The sequence below is a fragment of the Mauremys mutica genome, chromosome 23 (genome assembly GCF_020497125.1).
Source record: "Mauremys mutica isolate MM-2020 ecotype Southern chromosome 23, ASM2049712v1, whole genome shotgun sequence".
Lineage (NCBI taxonomy): Eukaryota > Metazoa > Chordata > Testudines > Geoemydidae > Mauremys > Mauremys mutica.
The window spans coordinates 2,478,206-2,499,231 of NC_059094.1; the positions used below are offsets into that span (position 1 = coordinate 2,478,206).

General features: G+C 43.6%; 1 protein-coding gene across 1 annotated transcript in view; it reads left to right on the top strand.

Moving 5' to 3' along the window:
• The window catches only part of ZMPSTE24 (zinc metallopeptidase STE24), a 109,701-nt gene that overhangs the window by 34,481 nt on the left and 54,194 nt on the right, over positions 1-21,026 (top strand). The window contains exons 4-5 of the mRNA XM_044997832.1: positions 11,982-12,098; positions 18,602-18,754. Coding sequence (XP_044853767.1) covers positions 11,982-12,098; positions 18,602-18,754 — 270 coding nt within the window. The remainder of the gene's footprint in view (positions 1-11,981; positions 12,099-18,601; positions 18,755-21,026) is intronic.

The window sequence follows — 21,026 nt, forward strand, 5'->3', positions numbered from 1 at the left end:
CCAGCTCTCCCGGACTCCTTTCCCCCTCATGTTATTTTCCCAGGGGATCCTGCCCATCAGCTCCCTGAGGGAGTCAAAGTCTGCTTTTCTGAAGTCCAGGGTCTGTATTCTGCTGCTCTCCTTTCTTCCTCGTGTCAGGATCCTGAACTCGAGCATCTCGTGGTCACTGCCTCCCAGGTTCCCATCCACTTTGACTTCCCCTACTAACTCTTCTCTGTTTGTGAGCAGCAGGTGAAGAAGAGCTCTGCCCCTAGTTGGTTCCTTCAGCACTTGGACCAGGAAATTGTCCCCTACACTTTCCAAAAACTTCCTGGATTGTCTGTGCACCGCTGTATTGCTCTCCCAGCAGATATCAGGGTGATTAAAGTCTCCCATGAGAACCAGGGCCTGCGATCTAGTAACTTTTGCTAGTTGCCGGAAGAAATCCTCGTCCACCTCATCCCCCTGGTCTGGTCGTCTATAGCAGACTCCATCACCCTTGTTGCTCACACTTCTAAACTTAATCCAGAGACTCTCAGGTTTTTCTGCAGTTTCATGCCGGAGCTCTGAGCAGTCATACTGCTCTCTTACATACAATGCAACTCCCCTACCTTTTCTGCCCTGCCTGGCCTTCCTGAACAGTTTATATCCATCCATGACAGTACTCCAATCATGTGAGTTATCCCACCAAGTCTCTGTTATTCCAATCACATCATAGTTCCTTGACTGTGCCAGGACTTCCCGTTCTCCCTGATTGTTTCCCATTCTCTAGCATTTGTGTATAGGCACTTAAGATAACTCGCTGATTGTCCCGCTTTCTCGGTCTGAGACAGGAGTCCTCCCCTCTTGCACTCTCCTGCTCGTGCTTCCTCCCGGTATCCCGTTTCCCCACTTCCTCAGGGCTTTGGTCTCCTTCCCCCGGTGAACCTAGTTCAAAGCCCTCCTCACTAGGTTAGCCAGCCTGCTTGTGAAGATGCTCTTCCCTCTCTTCATTAGGTGGAGCCCATCTCTGCCTAGCACTCCTCCTTCTTGGAACACCATCCCATGGTCGAAGAATCCAAAGCCTTCTCTCCAACACCACCTGCGTAGCCATTCGTTGACTTCCACAATTCGACGATCCCTACCCAGGCCTTTTCCCTGCATAGAGAGGATGGACGAGAACACCACTTGCACCTCAAACTCCTTTATCCTTCTTCCCAGAGCCACGTAGTCTGCAGTGATCCGCTCAAGGTCATTCTTGGCAGTATCATTGGTGTCCACGTGGAGAAGCAGGAAGGGGTAGCGATCTGAGGGCTTGATGAGTCTCAGCAGTCTCTCCGTCACATTAATGCTAGTCAATGTGGGTTTATGGAAAATAAATCCTGTCAAACTAACTTGGTATCTTTTTTGATGAGATTACAAGTTTAATTGATAAATGTGTAATAGTGTTGATGTAATATACTTAAACGTTCTCCACCCCAAACTCTAGACATTCAAGGGCATGGGTTTAAAAGGAGTGTGGTGCTCCAGCACCTCAGTTCTTTCAACCACCGTCAGCTGGATGATTACATTCATGTTGTATGGTCCTTACAGAAACATAGTAGCTGGATAGTTTGTATAGTGTTATAGTTTTAAGTTGAGATTGTTAAAGGATAACATATCAGATCAGATGGCTAAGAAGTCTTGTTTCAAAAGATCTCTCATGCCTGGCATAAAATTCCCAGCATCCAATGCACATGCCAGATGCTTGGAATGTTTTAGGGAATGTTATCCTCCCTCTAAAATGTCCAAACTGCTCATTGTTTACTACAGGGGTGTAGAAAGAGAGACAAAACAGGCTCTCGGCAATTTTATTTCAGGAAACTCTGACAGCAGTGGTGGCTCCTCTGAGACTGGCTTTGGCTCCAAACGATTCAGCTTCTGTGTCAAGTGCAGAATCTTAGAGAGTTAAGGATGCAGAAAAGAAGAAAAGGTTTGGTTCAGTGAAAGACTCTGTTCCCAGAACTGTCCTGTTTCAGAAAGACTTGGTTGCGCTCCTTGGTGTTGGCCTTATTACAAAGAGAGGAGAATTTACAGGGACAGACTCTTACTGTAAAGCCAGACTCCTGGATCTGCAGGAGTCTAAGGATCCAATTAAAAGAGCTGATGAGAGTACATTAAATATAACAGCTCTGCATAGTATTACTGTTAAAGCAGTAGTTCATCAGACAGACCCGACTACAGCTCTGTTGACAGTTATGCTAGGTACTGCCTCTCCGGATGTGTCATGTGTTACTACAACCAATCAGGCTGTCTACTTCTCCGAGAGTCATCAAAGAATAGGAAAGAGTCGGAGCTCTCCGTTGCTGCCTCCCCCTAAGATTGCTTCTGGAGAAGAACTCCTCACCGCTTTCCTTTTTAAGGAAGTTATGGTCTCCATTTCCATCAGAGCTGTGAATGGATTGGGGCCAGAAGAGAGATGCAGATCACAGATTAGAACCAGGAAAAAATATTATCAGTTCAATGCAGCTTCACTGGACCCGCAAACACAGAAATATTTCCAGCCGGAACCATCACTGGGGTGGTTCTTCAAGCAGTGTCCTTATGGGTGCTCCACTGTAGGTGTATCTGCACCCATGTGCCTCTAACCAGGGATTTTAGTTAGCAGTGTCCGTTCAGCTGTACTCTCCCTCCCTCATGGTCTGCCTCAAGGCTATCTAGCACTATGCAGGGAAACCCCACCTCACTTCCTTCTCCACGGCCTTTGGCCTGGAATGGAGTGAGCAGTTGTCTCTTTGTTCTCTGCATCATTAGCATAAATAGTAGTTGGTTTTGGTTCTTTTTTTCTTCTTAATAGTTAGTGAGTGTTTCCATTTACCCTGTTGGGTTTTTTTTTTTTAAATGAAAAAGAAAAGAACTTTAGTTTATGTTTCCCTCCCTTTTGGGGGGAACTCCCGTCTGCCCATCCCCCCAGGGGCATTAGGAGATGTTCTAACTCAGGGGTGGTCAACCTGGGGCTCCGGAGCCACATGCGGCTCTTCAGAAGTTAATATGTAGCTCCTTGCATAGGTGCTGACTCCGGGGCTGGAGCTACAGGTGCCAACTTTCCACTGCTCAACCCCAGGACCTGCCCCCACTCCACCCCTTGATCCAAGGCCCTTGCCCCCTCCCCTCAGCCTGCTGCACCCTTGCTCCTCTACCCTCCATCCCAGAGCCTCCTGTACACTATGAAACACCGACATCCATATAACATGAGCTAAGAGAGGTACAGATCACTGTTGGACAGACCAGTGATTAGTAAGATCAGTCATGTATCCGCAGCACCGCAAACACCCAAAGACTAAGCAAAAGTGGTACAACGTCAAAGCACTTCAAGACGAAGCCAGCAGCAAGACTTTCCAGTAACACCTGTCTGAAACACTCTAACTTGCCTGACAACATCATTGACATTCAAGAGCATTGTGATCAACTTAAAAATACTATTCACGGTGCATGCACTGAAACCATAGGATATTCCACTCATCGGCACCAAGACCGGTTTGACAAAAATGAGGAAATCCTAGCATTAATTCAACAGAAAAGAAATACATTTTGTAACTGGCAAAATGATTCCTCTAACCAATGAAAACATGAGGCCTATCACCTGTTCTAAGCGGAAGTCCAAAGGAGGCTATATGACATCAAAAACAAGTGGTGGCAAGAGAAGGTCTCTGAGATCCAGGGTTTCATAGACCGGGATGACACAAGAAACTTCTTTCAAGCAACAAAAGTTATGTGGTCCAAGCTCCAAAGGCCCAACCCCCTTACGTTTCCAGGATGGCTCCACCCTCCTCAAGGATAATGCAGCTATTAAACAACACTGGAAAGAGCACTTTGAGAGCCTACTAAACCCGAATCCATGGTCTCTTAAGACACTATCAAGTTCATTCCACAATGCTCAGCAATGGAACACCTTGCTGATCCCCCATCTTCTGAGGAACTCCGGCATGCCATTACCCAGATAAAAATTCACAAGGCATGAGGCTGAGGTTTTTAAAGCTGGTGGAACAATGCTCCAGCACAAACTTTGCCAACTCCTCGACAAAATCTGGACCTGCAAAGAAATTCCACCTGACTTTAAGAACGCCAACGTTGTTACAATATTCAAGAAAAGGGACAAATCTTTGTGTGGGAACTACAGAGGTATTGCAGGGAAGATCCTTGCATGGATGCTACTAAACCGCCTCCTTCTCTTGCCGAGGAACTCCTCCCCGAATCGCAGTGTGGCTTCAGACCATCCCAAGGCACAACTGACATAATCTTCCTGGCATGACATAGTCAGAAGAAGTGCAGAGAGCAACACCAGGAACTGCTCATCAGCCTAACCAAGGTCTTGGACTCTATCAATCGTGAGGCCCTATAAGGTGCTGTGTAAATTTGGCTGTCCACAGAAATTCATTTATATCATCAGACTATTCCATGATGGGATGACTGCCACCAGTCTGTGCAACCTCTCAGAGACTGAACCATTCTTCATTCGCACTGGTGTCAAGCAGCACTGTGATCACTCCAGCACTGTTCTCCATTTACCTTGCCATGATCCCGATTCTCATCCGCAGCCAACTTCCTGACAGAATTGGGATTGAGTATCGTACAGATGGCCAATTCCTCAATCTCCGATGTCTCCAAACAAAATCTAAGATCATGACAATTGGTAGATAATGCACACACAAAGGTCGATCTGCAAAGCATTCTAAATCTGTTTGCAGATGCCTATCACAGCCTGGGTGTCTGTCTCAACATCGGGAAAACCAAGGTACTCTTATCAGCCCTCACCTGCACAAACTACTCTTGGGACTCCACAAATTACCATCAGCAGAGATCCATTTTCCATACCTTGGCAGCCATCTCTCACCAACAACCAGCATTGGCACAGAAATTGAATGCAGGATCTGCTGTGCCAGCACATTCTTTGGAAGGTTACTAAAACGAGTCTTCAATTATAGGGATCTGAAAACAGGCATCAAAATCTTTGTTTACAAGGCAGTTGTCATCCCCACCCTTCTCTATGGATGAGACCTGGGCAATCTACAGATAACATCTCAAGTGGCTGGAGTGGTTCCAGCAGTGCTGCCTTAGGAAGATTCTCAGCATCAGCTGGGAAGACCAACGCACTAATATCAGTGGTCTCTCTGCAGCCAACATTAGTAGGGTTAGAAGTGCAGGTCATGAACCCTCAACTCTGCTGGGCTGGCCACTGTGTACGTATGCCTGACACTCGCCTCCCGAAGCAAGTACTCTTCTCTCAGTTAAGTCAGGGAAGAAGGGCTTGCAAAGGGCAGTGGAAGCACCTCAAAGACATACTGAAAGTACAGCTTCAAAATGGAGGTGTCACTCCAACAAACTGGGAGGACTTGGCACAGAGCAGAACACAGTGGCTCCACACCATACACCAACTCCCTTAACAAACACCATCCTTGTATTGAGGGATAGCCGAAGAAGAAGAGTTTCCTGCCGATCCTCTCATCCAAGCTTCAGTATTTATTTCCAGTATGGATCTCAACTGTACCGCCCCTCTGACCACCAGCTCCTTGGTATGGGCAGGTGTGGTACCAACCTCCAGGACCCTTCCCACCCTCTCAATGGCTTTACTGTGACCCATGGCGCAGGCACATAGATATCATGCCTTCCGTGGCTCGAGCTTGGCTTATCAGGAGCCAATGATACATCTCCCTTTGGCTGCTGCATCGAAGGCATTCAAGCCCCTGAACAGTTAGGAGAGGGTACAGGAGGCTGAAGTTGAGGAGGAGATTACCCCCGCAGACTAATTTCTTGTCTTCATCACCAGACTAGACTAGTGATGTCCCCTCCTCTGTCATAGGCAGGCAACTTCAAGCTTTTCCAGGAGCTAGCTCAGAGAGTGACAGATATGTTACAACTACCAGTACAAGAGATGAATGAGACACACCATAAACTTTTGGACATTCTACACCCCTCTGTCTCATTCAGAATGGCCATCCCTATTAACAAGGCCCTCCTAAACCCTGCCAAACTCATATGGCAGACCCCGGCATCAGTCCCACCAACATGCAAGCAGGCCAATAAAAATACTGTGTGCCAGCAAAGGACATGGAATTCCTCTTCTCCCACCTGCCCCCTAATTTGATCATTCACATTCTAGCATATTATTCCAAGCCTCACCATGATAAAGGGGAAGCCATCTTCCATGTGCTTGATATAAGGAAAGCCTTGGTCTTTTATTTGAAAATCTGAGACACTTTCTCTCCATCGTGGACAGAGTTAGGGGCACAGCTGTTTCTGCCAAAATACTCTCTAAATGGGTCTTGAACTGTATCAAACTCTGTTACGAGACTCGCAATTTAGCATCCCCATCCACAATCTGCACACATTCTGCGAGATCAGTTTCCTCATTTATTGCCTTCTTCAAGGGTATTCCTATATCAGAAATCTGCAGAGCAGCTACCTGGGCATCTGCACATACCTTTGCAGAACATTATGCCATCCTGAGGAACTCTGCTGCAGATGCCAGATTCGGCGCTATGGTACTATCTATCACAGACTCAACTCCAAAGCCCCAGTCTCCAGTGCGGGATACTGCTCCAGAGTCACCTACAGTGCAGCATCCACAGGGACGCTACTCGGAGAAGAAGAAGAGGAGGAGGAGGAGGAGGAAGTTACTCACCATGTGCAGTAACGATGGTTCTTCAAGGTGTGTGTCCCTGTGGGTGCTCCATGACCCACCCACCTTCACTCTACTTTGGAGTTCTCATCACACACTATGCGGTAGAGAAGGAACTGGGGAGGGTTTGCCTGTGCAGCATGGACTAGTTTCTTGGAAAAGCATGGTGGGGTCAGCTGAACCAACACTGCTACCAAAATTCTCTTGTCAGGTGTGCAGGGACACCGACACACTCTACAGTGGAGCACCTATAGGGGGACACATCTCGAAGAACCATCATTACTGCACAAGATGAGAAACTTTCTCTTCCTTAAGGGCATTGGGAATTTCTTCCCGCATGTAAGACCATCTGCTTTGACCTGGGATCTTAACCTAGTTCTCAGAGCTTTGACTAGACCTCCCTTTGAGTCCATGGCAACTTGCTCCCTCTTACACCTGTCCATGAAGACAGCATTTCTACCCCCCCCCTTTTTTTTTAAAGACAAAGTAATCCTGAGGCTTCATCACAAGTTTCTCCCTAAAGTTGCCTCCACCTTCTATATGAATCAATAGCACCTTCTTCCTATTTTTCCCCCAAAAACCACATTGTGACAACAGCGAGACAATTCTGCATATGCTAGATGTTCGAAGAGCACTAGCATTCTCCTTGGACAGAACTAAGGACATTAGGAAATCCCCTCAGCTCTTCCTTTCATTTGTGGAAAACGCCGAAGGCTCTGCAATATTGGCTCAAAGACTATACAAATAGGTCTCAAGTTGCATTAATCTCTGTTAGCAAGGATGCAACCTGTTGTCTCTGGAGTCCATACACACTCCACAAGATCAATTTCTACCACAGTCGCATTCCTTAATGGTGTCCCTATCTTGGAAATCTGCAGAGCAGCGACTTGGGCCTATGCCCACACTTTCGCAGATCATTATGCAATCACTGGAGATTCGGCTTCCAATGCCATCTTCAGCTCTTCAGTACCTTCTGTAGTAACAGACTCCATTCCTGAGTCCCAGCCCTTCACGGGGGATACTGCTGTGAAGTCACCTACAGTGGAGCACCCATAGGGACTTGAAGAAGATGATGACAACTGTGAAGAAGTTGTTACCTTGTGCAGTAACGATGATTCTTCGAGATATGTTCCCCTGTGGGTGCTCCACAACCCACCCTCCTACCTTCTACTTCAGAGTTCTCAATGTGGGACTCTGCAGTAGAGAAGGAACTGAGGAGAGTTTTAGACGGAAGGAATTTAGACTGAAGGAGTGAATGTTGCTAAGCAACAGTTGAGAGCACCTTTTGACTCCTCAGATACTTAAGCAAGATCAGTAGCTTTGGCTGTCTCACAAAAGAGACACACATGGTTAAGATCGGTGGAACTCCCTTGTGACAGACTCAGGGCTGGTCCACACTAAGAAGCGGGGTCGAACTAGGGTACGCAAATTCAGCTACGTGAATAGCGTAGCTGAATTCGAAGGACCCTAGTTCGAACTACTCACCCGTCCAGACGCCGCGGAATCAAAGTCCGCGGCTCCAAGGTCGACTCCGCCACCGCCATTTGCAGTGGTGGAGTACCGGAATCGACCGCGGCGCTTCCGGAGTTCGAACTATCGCGTCCAGATTAGACGCAATAGTTCGAACTCCGAGAAGTCGAACTCACCGCGTCGACCTGGCTGGTAAGTGTAGACTAGCCCTCATAGACTTTAAGGTCAGAAGGGACTATTGTGATCGTCTAGTCTGACCTCCTGCACAACACAGGCCACAGAATCTCACCCACCCACTCATGTATCAACCCCTTAACCTATGTCTGAGCTATTGAAGTCCTCAAATCTTGGTTTAAAGACTTCAAGGTGCAGGGAATCCTCCAGCAAGTGACCCGCCCCACGTTGCAGAGGAAGGTGAAAAACCCCCAGGGCCTCTGCCAATCTGCCCTGGAGGAAAATTCCTTCCCGACCCCAAATATGGCGATCAGCTAAACCCTGAGCATGTGGGCAAGACTCACCAGCCAGACACCCAGGAAAGAATTCTTTGTAGTGATTCAGATCCCACCCCATCCAACAACCCATCACAGGCCATTGGGCATATTTACCGCTAATAGTCCAAGATCAATTAATTGCCAAAATTAGACTATCCCATCATACTATCCCCTCCATGAACTTATCAAGCTTAGTCTTGAAGCCAGATATGTCTTTTTGCCCCCACTGCTCCCCTTGGAAGGCTGTTTCAGAACTTCACTCCTCTGATGGTTAGAAACCTTCGTCTAATTTCAAGTCTAAACTTCCTGATAGCCATTTGTTCTTGTGTCCACATTGGTACTGAGTTTAAATAATTCCACTCTCTCCCTGGTATTTATCCCTGTGATATATTTATAGAGAGCAATCCTATCTCCCCTCAGCCTTCTTTTGGTTAGGCTGAACAAACCAAACTCTTTGAGTCTCCTTTCATAAGACATTCCTTGGATCATCCCAATAGTCCTTCTCTGTACCTGTTCCAGTTTGAATTCATCCTTCTTAAATATGGGAGACCAGAACTGCACACAGTATTCCAGATGAGGTCTCACCAGTGCCTTGTATAACGGTACTAACACCTCCTTATCTCTACTGGAAATACCTCACCTGATGCATCCCAAGATTGCATTTGCTTTTTTCACGGCTATATCACATTGGCGGCTCATAGTGATCCTGTGATCAACCAATACTCGGAGGTCCTTCTCCTCCTTTGTTACTTCCAACTGATACGTCCCCAGTTTCCATTTGAAGGAGAAGGTCTGTTTAGTATTCAGACTGATGAGATGCTGGAGAAGTATAAATATAAGATCTTCTACTAGATCTTTAGGTTTCTTTAATACAAGGAAGAGGCCATATTCAACTCCATTAAACAAATATTAAAGAGCATACTCAACTTCTTAGTCTCCTTCAGTTCACAGGGGGTTGGACTAGATGATCTCCTGAGATCCCTTCCAACCCTGATATTCTATGATTACAATTATCAGAGAAGGGCATGTGATTTCCAACCTCAATGTTACACCCCAAAACACCAGCAACAACACAGGAAGAAAATCAAACCTCACAATAATAAAAGGAAAGTGTTTTGTCTTTATCTTCTACAGTTCATCCAAGATATCAGATTTGACATACGGGCATGGAGCTTCAAGTCAGTCTATTTGCACATTTTGTCCATTATTTTGAAACTGGTTGTCCTGTTTTTATTACCAATGGGAGTTAATAACATCAGACAGATGGATTTTAAAAGTTATTTCATATGTTTTACATAATTCAATTCAAACCCGCCCACCCCCACCCCCCTTGCCCCCTCACCCACACACAATCAACCCACCTGCTTCATATCGGGACAGAGATCTCAATTTGTTAAAAAACATGGTTAGGTGCAATAGAGGTAGTTCCACAAGATCAAGGGGGAAGGGGGTTTTTACTTGTGTTGTTTTTTTAATTCCTCGTTCCCCTCCCAAAAATGGGAGCCTTTGCCCTATTTTGGATTTAAGGAAATTTAAGAACGTTTGGATTTAAGGAGAGACTTCTATAAAGAAATTTAACTTCGGCATTGTTGTCTCTAACTTCTGTAATACTGTCTCTTCCCCTCCAGGACTGGTTGCAGGTCTGGACTTAAAAGATACACATACTTCCATGTTTTTATAAGACAGTGTAATTGGAAGAATCTGCATTTTGTTGTTAAAGAGGACTGTTTTCAGTACAAGGTCCCCCCTTTCAGGTTGTCCCTTGCACCCAGGATGTTTACAAAATGCCTCTTGTTGCAGCATACCTAAGAAGGCAGAGCATGTATATTCAGTAGAACACTAGAGTTATGAACTGACCAGTCAACCACTCACATCATTTGGAACTGAAAGTACGCAATCAGGCAGCAGCAAACACACACACAAAAAAGCAAATACTGTACAGTACTGTGTTTAAACGTAAACTACTAAAAAAGGGGGAGAAATGTTTTTTTTTAAAAAGGCAAGGTAAGGAAATTATTTCTGTGCTTGTTTCATTTAAATTAAGATGGTTAAAAGCAGCGTTTTTCTTCTGCATAGTAAAGTTTCAAAGCTATATTAAGGGAGGGATAGCTCAGTGGTTTGAGTATTGGCCTGCTAAACCCAGGGTTGTGAGTTCAATCCTTGAGGGGGCCACTTAGGGATCTGGGGCAAAAATCTATTGTATAGAACATGATATTTATCTAGTAGTAATTCACATAACGGGGGAACAGGACCCTCTTGCAGGTCCTCAGGTCAGATGCAGGAATGGTCTTTGAAGGATGAAGTGGTGAATCACCTCTTCAGTTTATGGAGGAACCCAATAATAGACCTGTCTGCATCCAGCAACAACAGGAAATGCCAGAGATATTGTTCCAGAGCACGCAAAGAAAAGGAATCTGTATTGGATGCTTTTCTAATACACTGGGGTCAGGGTCTAATGTATGCTTTTCCTCCATTTCTCCTTATTTGGAGAATAAGATAAAACCGGACAAAACCAGGGTGATTTTAATAACACCAGCATGGCCCAGACAACAGTGGTATCTGGATTTGATGCATCTGTCAAAAGGATTAGTGGCACCTCTACCACGGACACTGGTCTTATCATAACAAACAAGAAAGATCTGTCATTTGGACCTTAGGTACCTTCACTTGACTGCATGGGGAATAGACCTTTAGATGAGCTAGAAGAAAGCCTTTCATTAGAAGTACAGAATTTACTGTTATACCCTAGAAATGAACCCAAATTAAAGTTCTATAGTCTTAAATGGAAAAGGATTTTGTTGTGGATTGCCATGTATAATGCAACTCCTTATATGGCACTCATTCCAAATCAAGACTCAGGAGGGTATCCTGTTGTTAGAAATTTGTGTATGTAAATTTCCTCTGTATCCTGGGCTCTAATTAGGGCATCCTATGTCTGTTACGTTGTTGGGCTTAACATATTCGCTTTTGCCCTTTATATTTCTTACCTTATCTTCAAATACTAATAAATGTGTGTTTATAGATTCATAGGTTTTAAGGCCAGAAAGGACCATTATTATCATCTAGTCCAAGCTGCTGATTAGCATAAGCCAAAGAATTTTACCCAATAAATCCTTCATTAAGCTTAAATGTTGTGGTTAAGCTACATCATGTTTTTGGAAAGATGTCCAAACTTTATTCAGTCACTTGGAGTCTTAACCTGCTACATCTCCAGACAAGTTGTTCAATTGGTTAATGACCCAAGCATTAAAAATTTGCACTTTATCTCTAGCCTCAATTTATCTAGCTTTATCTTTCAGCCAGTTCCTGTTATACTGTTTATATAAATTTGCTTTATTGGCAATAAGATGTCTAAATTATGTTGTAAGAAGTTTATAAGTAGGAACTCTTTTTCTTGTGTATAGATCGCTCAGTCATTGGTGTTCCTGCTGCTTGCTACACTCTTCAGTGCGGTGACTGGCCTACCATGGAGTCTATATAATACCTTTGTCATAGAGGAGAAACATGGCTTCAATCAGCAGGTACTGTGAAATATACCTGTACAGAAATAGCTTTCCAAATTAAAATTAGTTTATGGAAAATGCCAGATGGACAAATATCTGTAAATACCTCCTGTTTGCCAGTAGTATTTCTTTTACCACATGCAATGTGACATCATTGTTTCTGTGGTAATCTAAATCTCTGAATGTTTTGACCATAATTCACAGATATGTCAGCTTCTTGTTTCCCTTATATCATCAGATCACTTTCTGTTCCAGACCACGAATTCTTAGTACTTAGTTCTTTCTGCAGCTGCCTTCACACAAACATCACACCTGCACCTACGAATGGGTCAGTCATGTCTTACATCAAGTTGTTCAGGGAAGATGGTGGCAGCTGTTGCAGCAAAGAGAAGAGGAAATGTATACCCTAGGTGAGGCAGGAGAGATTCTTGGCTCCACATCGCTTCCATTGTCAGGTCTTGTCTCTGCCTCGTACAGCCTGGTTCTCCTTACCAGTCCCGTGTTGAAGAGGTCTAATGAGTGTTCCTTTGCCAGGCGGCTGCTTACCCCTCCCGAGAAGCACATCTGACACCCAAGTCCTGGCACTTCATGTAGTTGATTGAGTGGGATTGAGAGCACCATCTCTGGTTTACCTTCTTAATCTGCCTCATGAATTCCGCCTTCTGCTAAACCAGAAGAGTCACCTCTTCATTCTCACCTCCTACAAACTACTCACTTGTCTTGTAACAGCAGCTTCAGTTTCCTTAACCTGCCCCTTCCCCATCACCTGCATAGGTCTCCCTCCTACACTGGCAGGACCTTTCTCTTCAAAGAGCTTCCCCTTCTCAATTTCTGCCTTAGCTCTTGCTCAGCTAGGGATACCTCCTCAGGGTAAATCAGACCTGGTTCCTTCCTTCCTTCCTCCATGGCCCTAGTTCTTTTCAGTTCCTCTGAAGAAAGGGTTTGCTTCTGTGAGAGGGAAACATTCCTATCCAGATCATAATAGGCAATTTATTTCTGTGGACTTCGAAGCCTTGGCTGTAGCTGTCTGCACAGCACTATATCTCTCCCGGAAAAGATTGTAGGGCCCAGAGCCCACCAGAAAGTTCCAGTTTAACACAGGCTGAAAGTTGGGAAATCAGTCAGGGAAGCCCTTTCTCATATTGTAGACAATTTATCTGCTTCACCTGCAAGAGCACAGTACCAGATGCCCTGGGATTTTCTCATTTCTATTTGCAGTTTCCTAGGAACCAGGAGGACTGAGTCAAAGCTAGACCTAAAGTAACTGAGCTAGTTGTTTGTCACTTCGAGACATTTCCAAGTAGAGCCAGGGTAGCAGTTACTTCATCCTTACTGCAGTAGAACCAGGAGACTGTTTTGCCTCCATCAACCTACAGGTGACTCACAAATGAAAAATAACTGAGGCTTTTTTACTATGATGTATAAAGAAGGCCTGAAAAATTTCCTCCCATCTCCTCTCTGCTCCCCCGCACTCCGCTCCCCAAAATCTTCTTGGTTTCACACATTAGAATTACATGTCTAGCCTAGCAATTTTTTCCTGAAATTCCCTGTGGGCCATGGAGACAGTATGAACATGGCATCACAGATACTACAGATTAACTGAGAAAGGAGATGACAAATGTTCAAAATACTTAAAACTTCATGTTTTATTTCACTTCTTTCATACACACTTAAATGCCTGAGAAACATCTGAGGGAAGAATGTTGTGGGTTCAAAACCAAACCCCTTTCAGCCTTTCATTCATCTTCATAAAGAAGCAAAAAGAGGACAGACCCATTTTTCCCCTTTGCAGGACAGAATGTTCTCATGAAGCAGAGGTTGCCTGATGTTTGCTCTGGACCATGACTATTTCAATTTATTATCTTGCCCTACCATCTGCTCTGTGTGTATTCTCCAAAGTGGTTGTCATAGCAACACTATTTTGCTCACAGAAGATGCATATTGTACCAATGGCTGCTGATAGTTTCTAGATACTCCATCCTTCTTGGCAGGCAGACATCAAGTGTATAGGTCAGCCTAGTCATGGACTTTATAATCAACTCTGAGAAAAGTAATTTCCTTCTTAGCCCCACTTAGGCAATCTGTGGGCTTGTGGAAGCCTCATGCATCTAAACAAAAATGTGCCTCTCCACAACTTTTACTGGTCAGTCATTTCCAAAGCCAATGAGCAATGTTTATCTTTGGGTTGACTTATGGCACCTGGCCAAGGAGGCAAAGAAATGTATGGATTTTTTTCGAACTCCAGTCCATGCAGTTTGCCCTAATAGTCATCCAACTGGACAATATATAGTGGATTACTTATTTAGGCAAAGCAGAACTTGGAGCAAGGCACTAGTTTGTAGAAGCAGTTTTTATAATGTTTGCAAAACATTATCTTACCTCCCTCAGACCAGCTCATCTTGTAAGATTCTTACATTTCTAATGCCTTCCTGTCAAGGGAAAGGCTCCTGAACACATGGCCATTCTGCTGAAAATGGTGCTCTCCAGGTCTGGATCTGCTTTCCACAGCCAAGAACGCCTACCCAGTTTATGCTGATTTTTGTTGCGAGTTCAGAGACATTTGAACAATGGATGCCTTTTTAATCCCTTGGAATGGAGAGGGAAGAAGAGATTTGTAAATTTTCCTTACCCCTTTTTACTGAATTTGGAGGAATCTGAAAGTTGTAGAGGAAAGATAATCATCATTGATTCCCTTTATGTGTTGGTTCTATGAATTGCTGATGCTGTTAGCCCAGGATCTGCTTGCCTTCCCCTAGTTCCATATCTACTGTCTCAAGGCCCAGTAGTTCACAAAGGCCTAGAGAATCTTCACCTCAAACCCTGTTTTGAGAATGTTTCCTTGAAATATTTTGGTTTCTTTGGTCAGGCAACTGATGTTCTCCTTAAGTTCTGCAGGTAGTCCCCTCCAAATTCTATTATAGTGTCTGGAATTTGTTTCTGCTTAGTATTTTTTTAAGAGATTCAGAACTCCCCTAGGCCTTGGATTTGTTTTCCCCAGATGTCTTGGAAAGTGGTCTAATCCTACATCACCTCAAGTGGCAAGCTTTTTTTCTTGAAACTGTTATTCAGCCAGTTAATTGGCTCTTATCCTCTGCTCGCTAGAGTCCAGGAAATGGAAAAGCTAGAGCGTAGAGTCCAGGAAATGGAAAAGCTAGAGCGTAGACCTTACTTTCCTTCATTCCTCACCCATCTCATTCTTCGTTCTCAATCAGTGAGGCATTTGCCATCTGCTTGCTGTCTCCATAGCCATCATCTTGTGGTGCTATGTCAGGAATGTTGATTCTTTTCTAGTGTTTTGTAATAAGATGCCCTTTTGTCGTAGCAACCTAAAACGTTACTGCCTTAGAACTTAAGACTTTACATTCTCCACATTTTTGTCCTCTGCCACAACCCCCAAAAAGGGACAAAAGGCCTCCAGAACACTTTGAGCAAGCTTGACTTGGATTTGTATCGAAGGTCTGTATTGTAAGTTGCAAATCATAGCTCAACTTCCTGGGCCAAAGAAGAGCCGGGCTATGCAGCAGATTTGTCAGGCATCTACCTGGAGAGCCATTCACACTTTTATATAACATTAGTCTGTGCATGTAGTCCTTGGGTCCAGAATTCAGGTGGTGAGCATCAATCTAATGGGGAGAGGACTTCTCACAGAATCTTCATGTCCATGGGGAGTTTGCTGGTCCTCAATGGTCATTTGGCCCTCCCTGGATATTCCTGAAGACTGGAGCCACAAAGCCCTGTCTGCCATAGTGAAAGCAGACATTGAATATTCCATTGTATCAGATGCATCTAGAGCAACTTTTGCATAGATGTTCAGGCCACTAGCTGCCCCTCACATACTATAGATCTGCTTTGCTATGAACTGCAACACCTTGTCCCAGATAGAGCAGCACCTGCCAAGAAGTTGATGACGGATGCCACATACTCAGATGGGGAGCTCATCTGGACCACCTTAGACCCTTCTGTGCCTCTTGTGTCTCTCCTTTTCTCTCCCCGGAAATTCTCTCCACATTAATGTCCTCGAGCTCAGAGCCATACATCTAGAACATGTGGCATTTCAACCCTTGCTTCAGGGATCCACAATCCAAGTGATGACGGACAATACAACAGCAATGGTGGGGAGGAGCATGATCAACTTGGCTCTGTCAAGAAGTCATTAGGCTGGTGCATTGATCTTCAAATCTAACTTGTGGCTTTGCATCCTCCAAGCTTACAAAATGCCCCATTGGATCAGCTAGGATAGCTAGATCAGACAACCACAAGCTATCTGTGAAACTCAGTTGTGCGGAGTATCTTTTGCGGGTAGGTCTATTTTGGGGCCTCCCTATTTGCCACAGTCCAGAACAAGAAATGCTGGATGTTCTGCTTCAGAGAGGTTTGATCCCAGGGTCTCTGTCATATGCCTTCCTCATCTCATGGACACCAGAGTTCATGTATGCCTAACCATTGATCCCATTAATACCAGGGGTCCTGAGGAAACTTGGACAGGATTCAGTCTCAGTGATTATGGTAGTTCCAGCTTGACTTAGACAGTTCTGGTACTCTCATCTGATAAATCTGTCAATACAGCTGTAGATCACTCCTGTTCTACCCAGTGTGATTTCACAAAAATGGAGGTTGTATCTTACACCCAAATCTAGCATCATTATATCTGACAGCCTGGATGCTGGGTAGCTAGCGGTCATCAAATGAAGCTATTCTACGTAAGTCCAGAACACGTTGATATGTAGTAGTAAAATCTCTAATAAACATCCCCGTCTCCCTTGGAAGCCCTGGAACAGCCGTGGAACAGTTGATTTCTGTTATTCTGGTCTGTCTGCTTGCCCTAAAACATTCAGGGCTATCCATAAAGGGTATAGGTAGCAGCATTATGGGCACATCATCCACCTGTACAGGGCCATAGCATATCTTCCTACCCTACAGTTGTTAGATTCCTCAAGAAGCTCATTTATGTGCTTCCCCCAGTCCGGGAGCCCCCTCCTTTCTGGGACCTCAGCATAGTATTACTGGTTTGATGTGTCCCCCTTCTGATACCCTCGGAGCCTGCTCTTTATGCCACTTGTCTATGAAGACTACATAATATAAACATGGAGAGTAGAGGAAATTCATGTTTGGTCCACCTTAATTAGTCTTTGTGGAACACCATGTAACTCTTAGCCTCATTTGAAATTCTTTCTTTAAAAAGTCTTAAATTTTCATTTAGATCAGCTGATTCATCTTCCAGTTTTCTTTCCCCAGCTCTGTTAAAACCAGAGGGAAGCCAAACAGCACACGATTGTTTGAAAGAGGCCTGCCCGCACCGACTTAGAAAAAACAAGTGTCACAGATCCACAGGATTCATACTATGCCCCAGCTTTTAAACAGTGTCTTGGAGAAATCCCTTCAGTAATAGACTTCCAAGGGGGTTCACTTTCTTCCTTCAGAATAGGCCATGCAGCCTCACCCACTCAAAGCCTGAGCTTTTGGCCTCAAGCACTCCTATTTCACACTGTGAGCTTTGCCAGCAAATCCAGCTGTGATAGACTCCTAATCAGAGGCTTGTGCATCTCAGCAAATACTTGCGGTGACATCAAGCAGTCTTTTCAAAATAGAGTAGGATTTATTAGTTAACTGGAATACAACATTGGAAGTCCTAAGTTTAGCACCGAGAAATAAAATGTGTGTCCATCTGGCCAAGCGAGAGCAAACCATTAGCCAAGCTGTAATGGGTTCCATTATTGCTTTTGTCTCTGACCCTTTTGTGAGTCCCACATGAGAGCCGCCAGCCTTTTTGAGAAACCACTCTTAATCCCCTGCCAGTCACCTCTCTGTCCTTTGTCCTTTGTTTCTGAGCTGGTCTCTTCTGATCTTCCCTGCTGAGAGGTGGTGGGGAAAAAACACCTTTCTCTTGGTGATGTGAGTGTTTTGGTCATTGGGGTTTCCCATTTTCTCATGCACTGATATGGGTCACTTTCAGCAGGTTCCAACTGATTCCTTAAGGACCTGTTCATTGTGGCCCAGACAGCAAAGCGATGCAAACACCTCATATCTGCTGTGCTGCCCTGAGAGCAGATTTCAACACCACCCCGGATAGCAATGGGAAGTACAGAGGGAAGCTGAGGCACACATAGGCTTCATAAAAATATTACGAAAAAATCCCATTTTGTTTGGGCTCCCTCTACTCTTTTTGTCTTTGAGTGAGGGGCGGGGGTGCAAGGACATCTGTGGTGCAAGTGCAGCTCCATTGGATACTGCTGATCAAGAGAATCCTATATGGTATTCATGGGATGCATGTGCACCAGAGTGGAATCCATGTAGAGAATATCTCTTGAAGAACCATAGTTCCTGAAAGGTAAGTAACTGTTCTTTCACAATTTAATTGTTGCCTTTGCTGTGTTGCTCCATGGCACACATCAGTATTGCTGTATTCCTCTCACTTATAACCTAGAATAATTTTTGAACATTAGGTGAAAGACCAGTTCATTAACCCACAGTACCACTTAGCTATCTACAATATGAATATCATGAATGTTCTTTCTTTACAGACACTGGGATTTTTTTTTAAGGATGCCATCAAGAAGTTTATCGTGACTCAGTGTATTCTGTTGCCCGTGACCTCTCTTCTGCTTTACATTATTAAAATAGGGGGAGACTACTTCTTCATTTATGCTTGGCTGTTCACATTAGTTGTTTCCTTGGTGAGTATGGAGGTACTTTTTTATCCATTTTGAATATCCATTTGTTCTTGGAGTATAGTGCACAGAGTTTTTTAAATAATATATTTCTTAAAATTGGAAGAAATTTAAGCTGGAAACCCTATCAGTCTTTACAATCTTATTACTATCATTAGTCCAGCAGCAGCAGCTCCTGTTTGTTACTCCTCTGAATGCTCATAAAAGCTTATTAATGTGACATTTAAATGAAAAATATATTTAATCTAATATTGAAGTGTCTTCTATCAAGAAGCAATAACAGTTTGACCACATGTGGATTTCTGTCAGCAGTATCTGACATCCTTTTTCAAACATCCAGCCACTGGTCTTCAGTTACATAGCACTTAGGGTATGTCTACACTTAAAAAACTTCAGTGATGCGAGAGGTTTTCCCTTCACTGTAGTGAATCCACCTTTCCACTTTTGGAGACCTAGCAGTAGCTAGGTTGATGGAAGAACTGGACCTGGTATTCCGTGATGATCTCATGAATGTTGACAGAAGTAGTATCTAGTAGAAGTAGGGAAGGTATTATTTCCCTGCTTCTGTTTCCAATTGTTAGGGTTCGTTTTTCATTAGTGAAATGTCAGATAACTCAGTCGGTTTATTAAACAGAAAAATCAGCACAGAGAGGGTCGTACGTTATAAGTCTCAGGGAAGTGGTCTCACAGTAATCACAGCTCACATCATCGGTGTCTGCTCCAAAGTGTGAGTTAATCTGACATATTTTTGTCCATTTGTTTACAGCAAATAGAGGACTAATACACCTTACACCCTTTTCCTTATCTAGCTTCATATCTATTTTTCAGCATACAAAGACATCTATACCAACCAGACACCATAACTTTCCAGATTTTTGTGAACTGTAGAGTATGAGTAGCAGCAGACCATAGTGTCATGAACTGTTCTATACTAACGATACTTACCAACTCTTCATATATAACTCTTATATATAACTCTTCATATATAACAATCCTTTACAGAACACATCTTACTCCTAAGTTCAGAAAGAATAAAGGTTATACGCAGTTCACCATAAGCTTAGCATAAGTGCAAAAGCATGCTAGGAGTTTGGTTCATAGCTATACAGCTTTGCAAAATACAAAATGTACAAAGCCTTCTAGAAAAATATATTGGCTAACATAAGGATTGCATTTACTGTCTTAGTCAATGCATCATACTGGGAGTTCATGTTCAGTTGGTTTCCACCATGACTGTCTTGTTCAGAGATGATGCTTTCCAAGATACAGGTCTTGATATTGTAAGTGTGACCTGTGCTCTTTGCTCCTAGATGTATGACATTTGGCTGCATTAAACCCCTTTTTAAGATGAGCCCAGCTTACCAGGTGATTTTGATCTCTCTGTGGAACTGATGTGTCCTTATCATTGTTTGCCTCTCCACCAATTTTTGTCACTTGTAGTCTTTACCAGCAATAACTCTATTTTATTCCAAATCCAGGGTGGTTTGATTTAAATCAAAGATATTTAAAATAATTGACTTTAATCATGTTTTGTATTTGTACTTTTTAGTTCCCTTTTCCTTAAAAAAGGTTGGTAACCATTAAAACAGGTTTATTTGCAACTAAATGTACCCTTTGAACTAAATTTCACTACATTTGGTGCCTTTTACTAACCAGGAGGATATGTTATATCTATACACATTTATTTAATCAATTATATAGCTTAACTCCTTAAATTTATTCAAATTCTTAATTTATTAATTTTAGAAAATGGTGAATGACACATTTCTTATTTAATAAACATTTATTTGGATGGAAATTCAATTAAAAGTGCACAAAAACAGCATTTTAACTTTATTAAATAAAACTACCTTTAAATGTGCTGGAAACATAAGAAAGTTTATCAAAACACGTTTTGCCTTTAAAACTGATTAACTAAGCAAAGAAAGTATGATCTGTAATTAAACTGATTATTTCTGGTCAGTGTGGATGCGATCTGTGAAGGTACTTAGGTGTCTAAATCTCTGGTTTAGGCAGCTAAGTTCCATTTGTGATCCACAGAATTTTTGCTGAACCCTGTAGCGGCCTAAATTCACTCACTAAGCACACCCGGTGGATCAGGTCCCAATTCAATCCTGCTGGTAATGTGGCTGCCACCCACTTATAACCTTCCGCCCAGTGGTTAGAGTACTCACCTGGGTTGTGGGAGTCATAGGCTTATTTCCCACCCCAGGCAGAGGGGAGAGAAGATTTGAACAAGGGTCTCCCACGCCTCTAGAAAGTGCTCTAACAGTTGAGC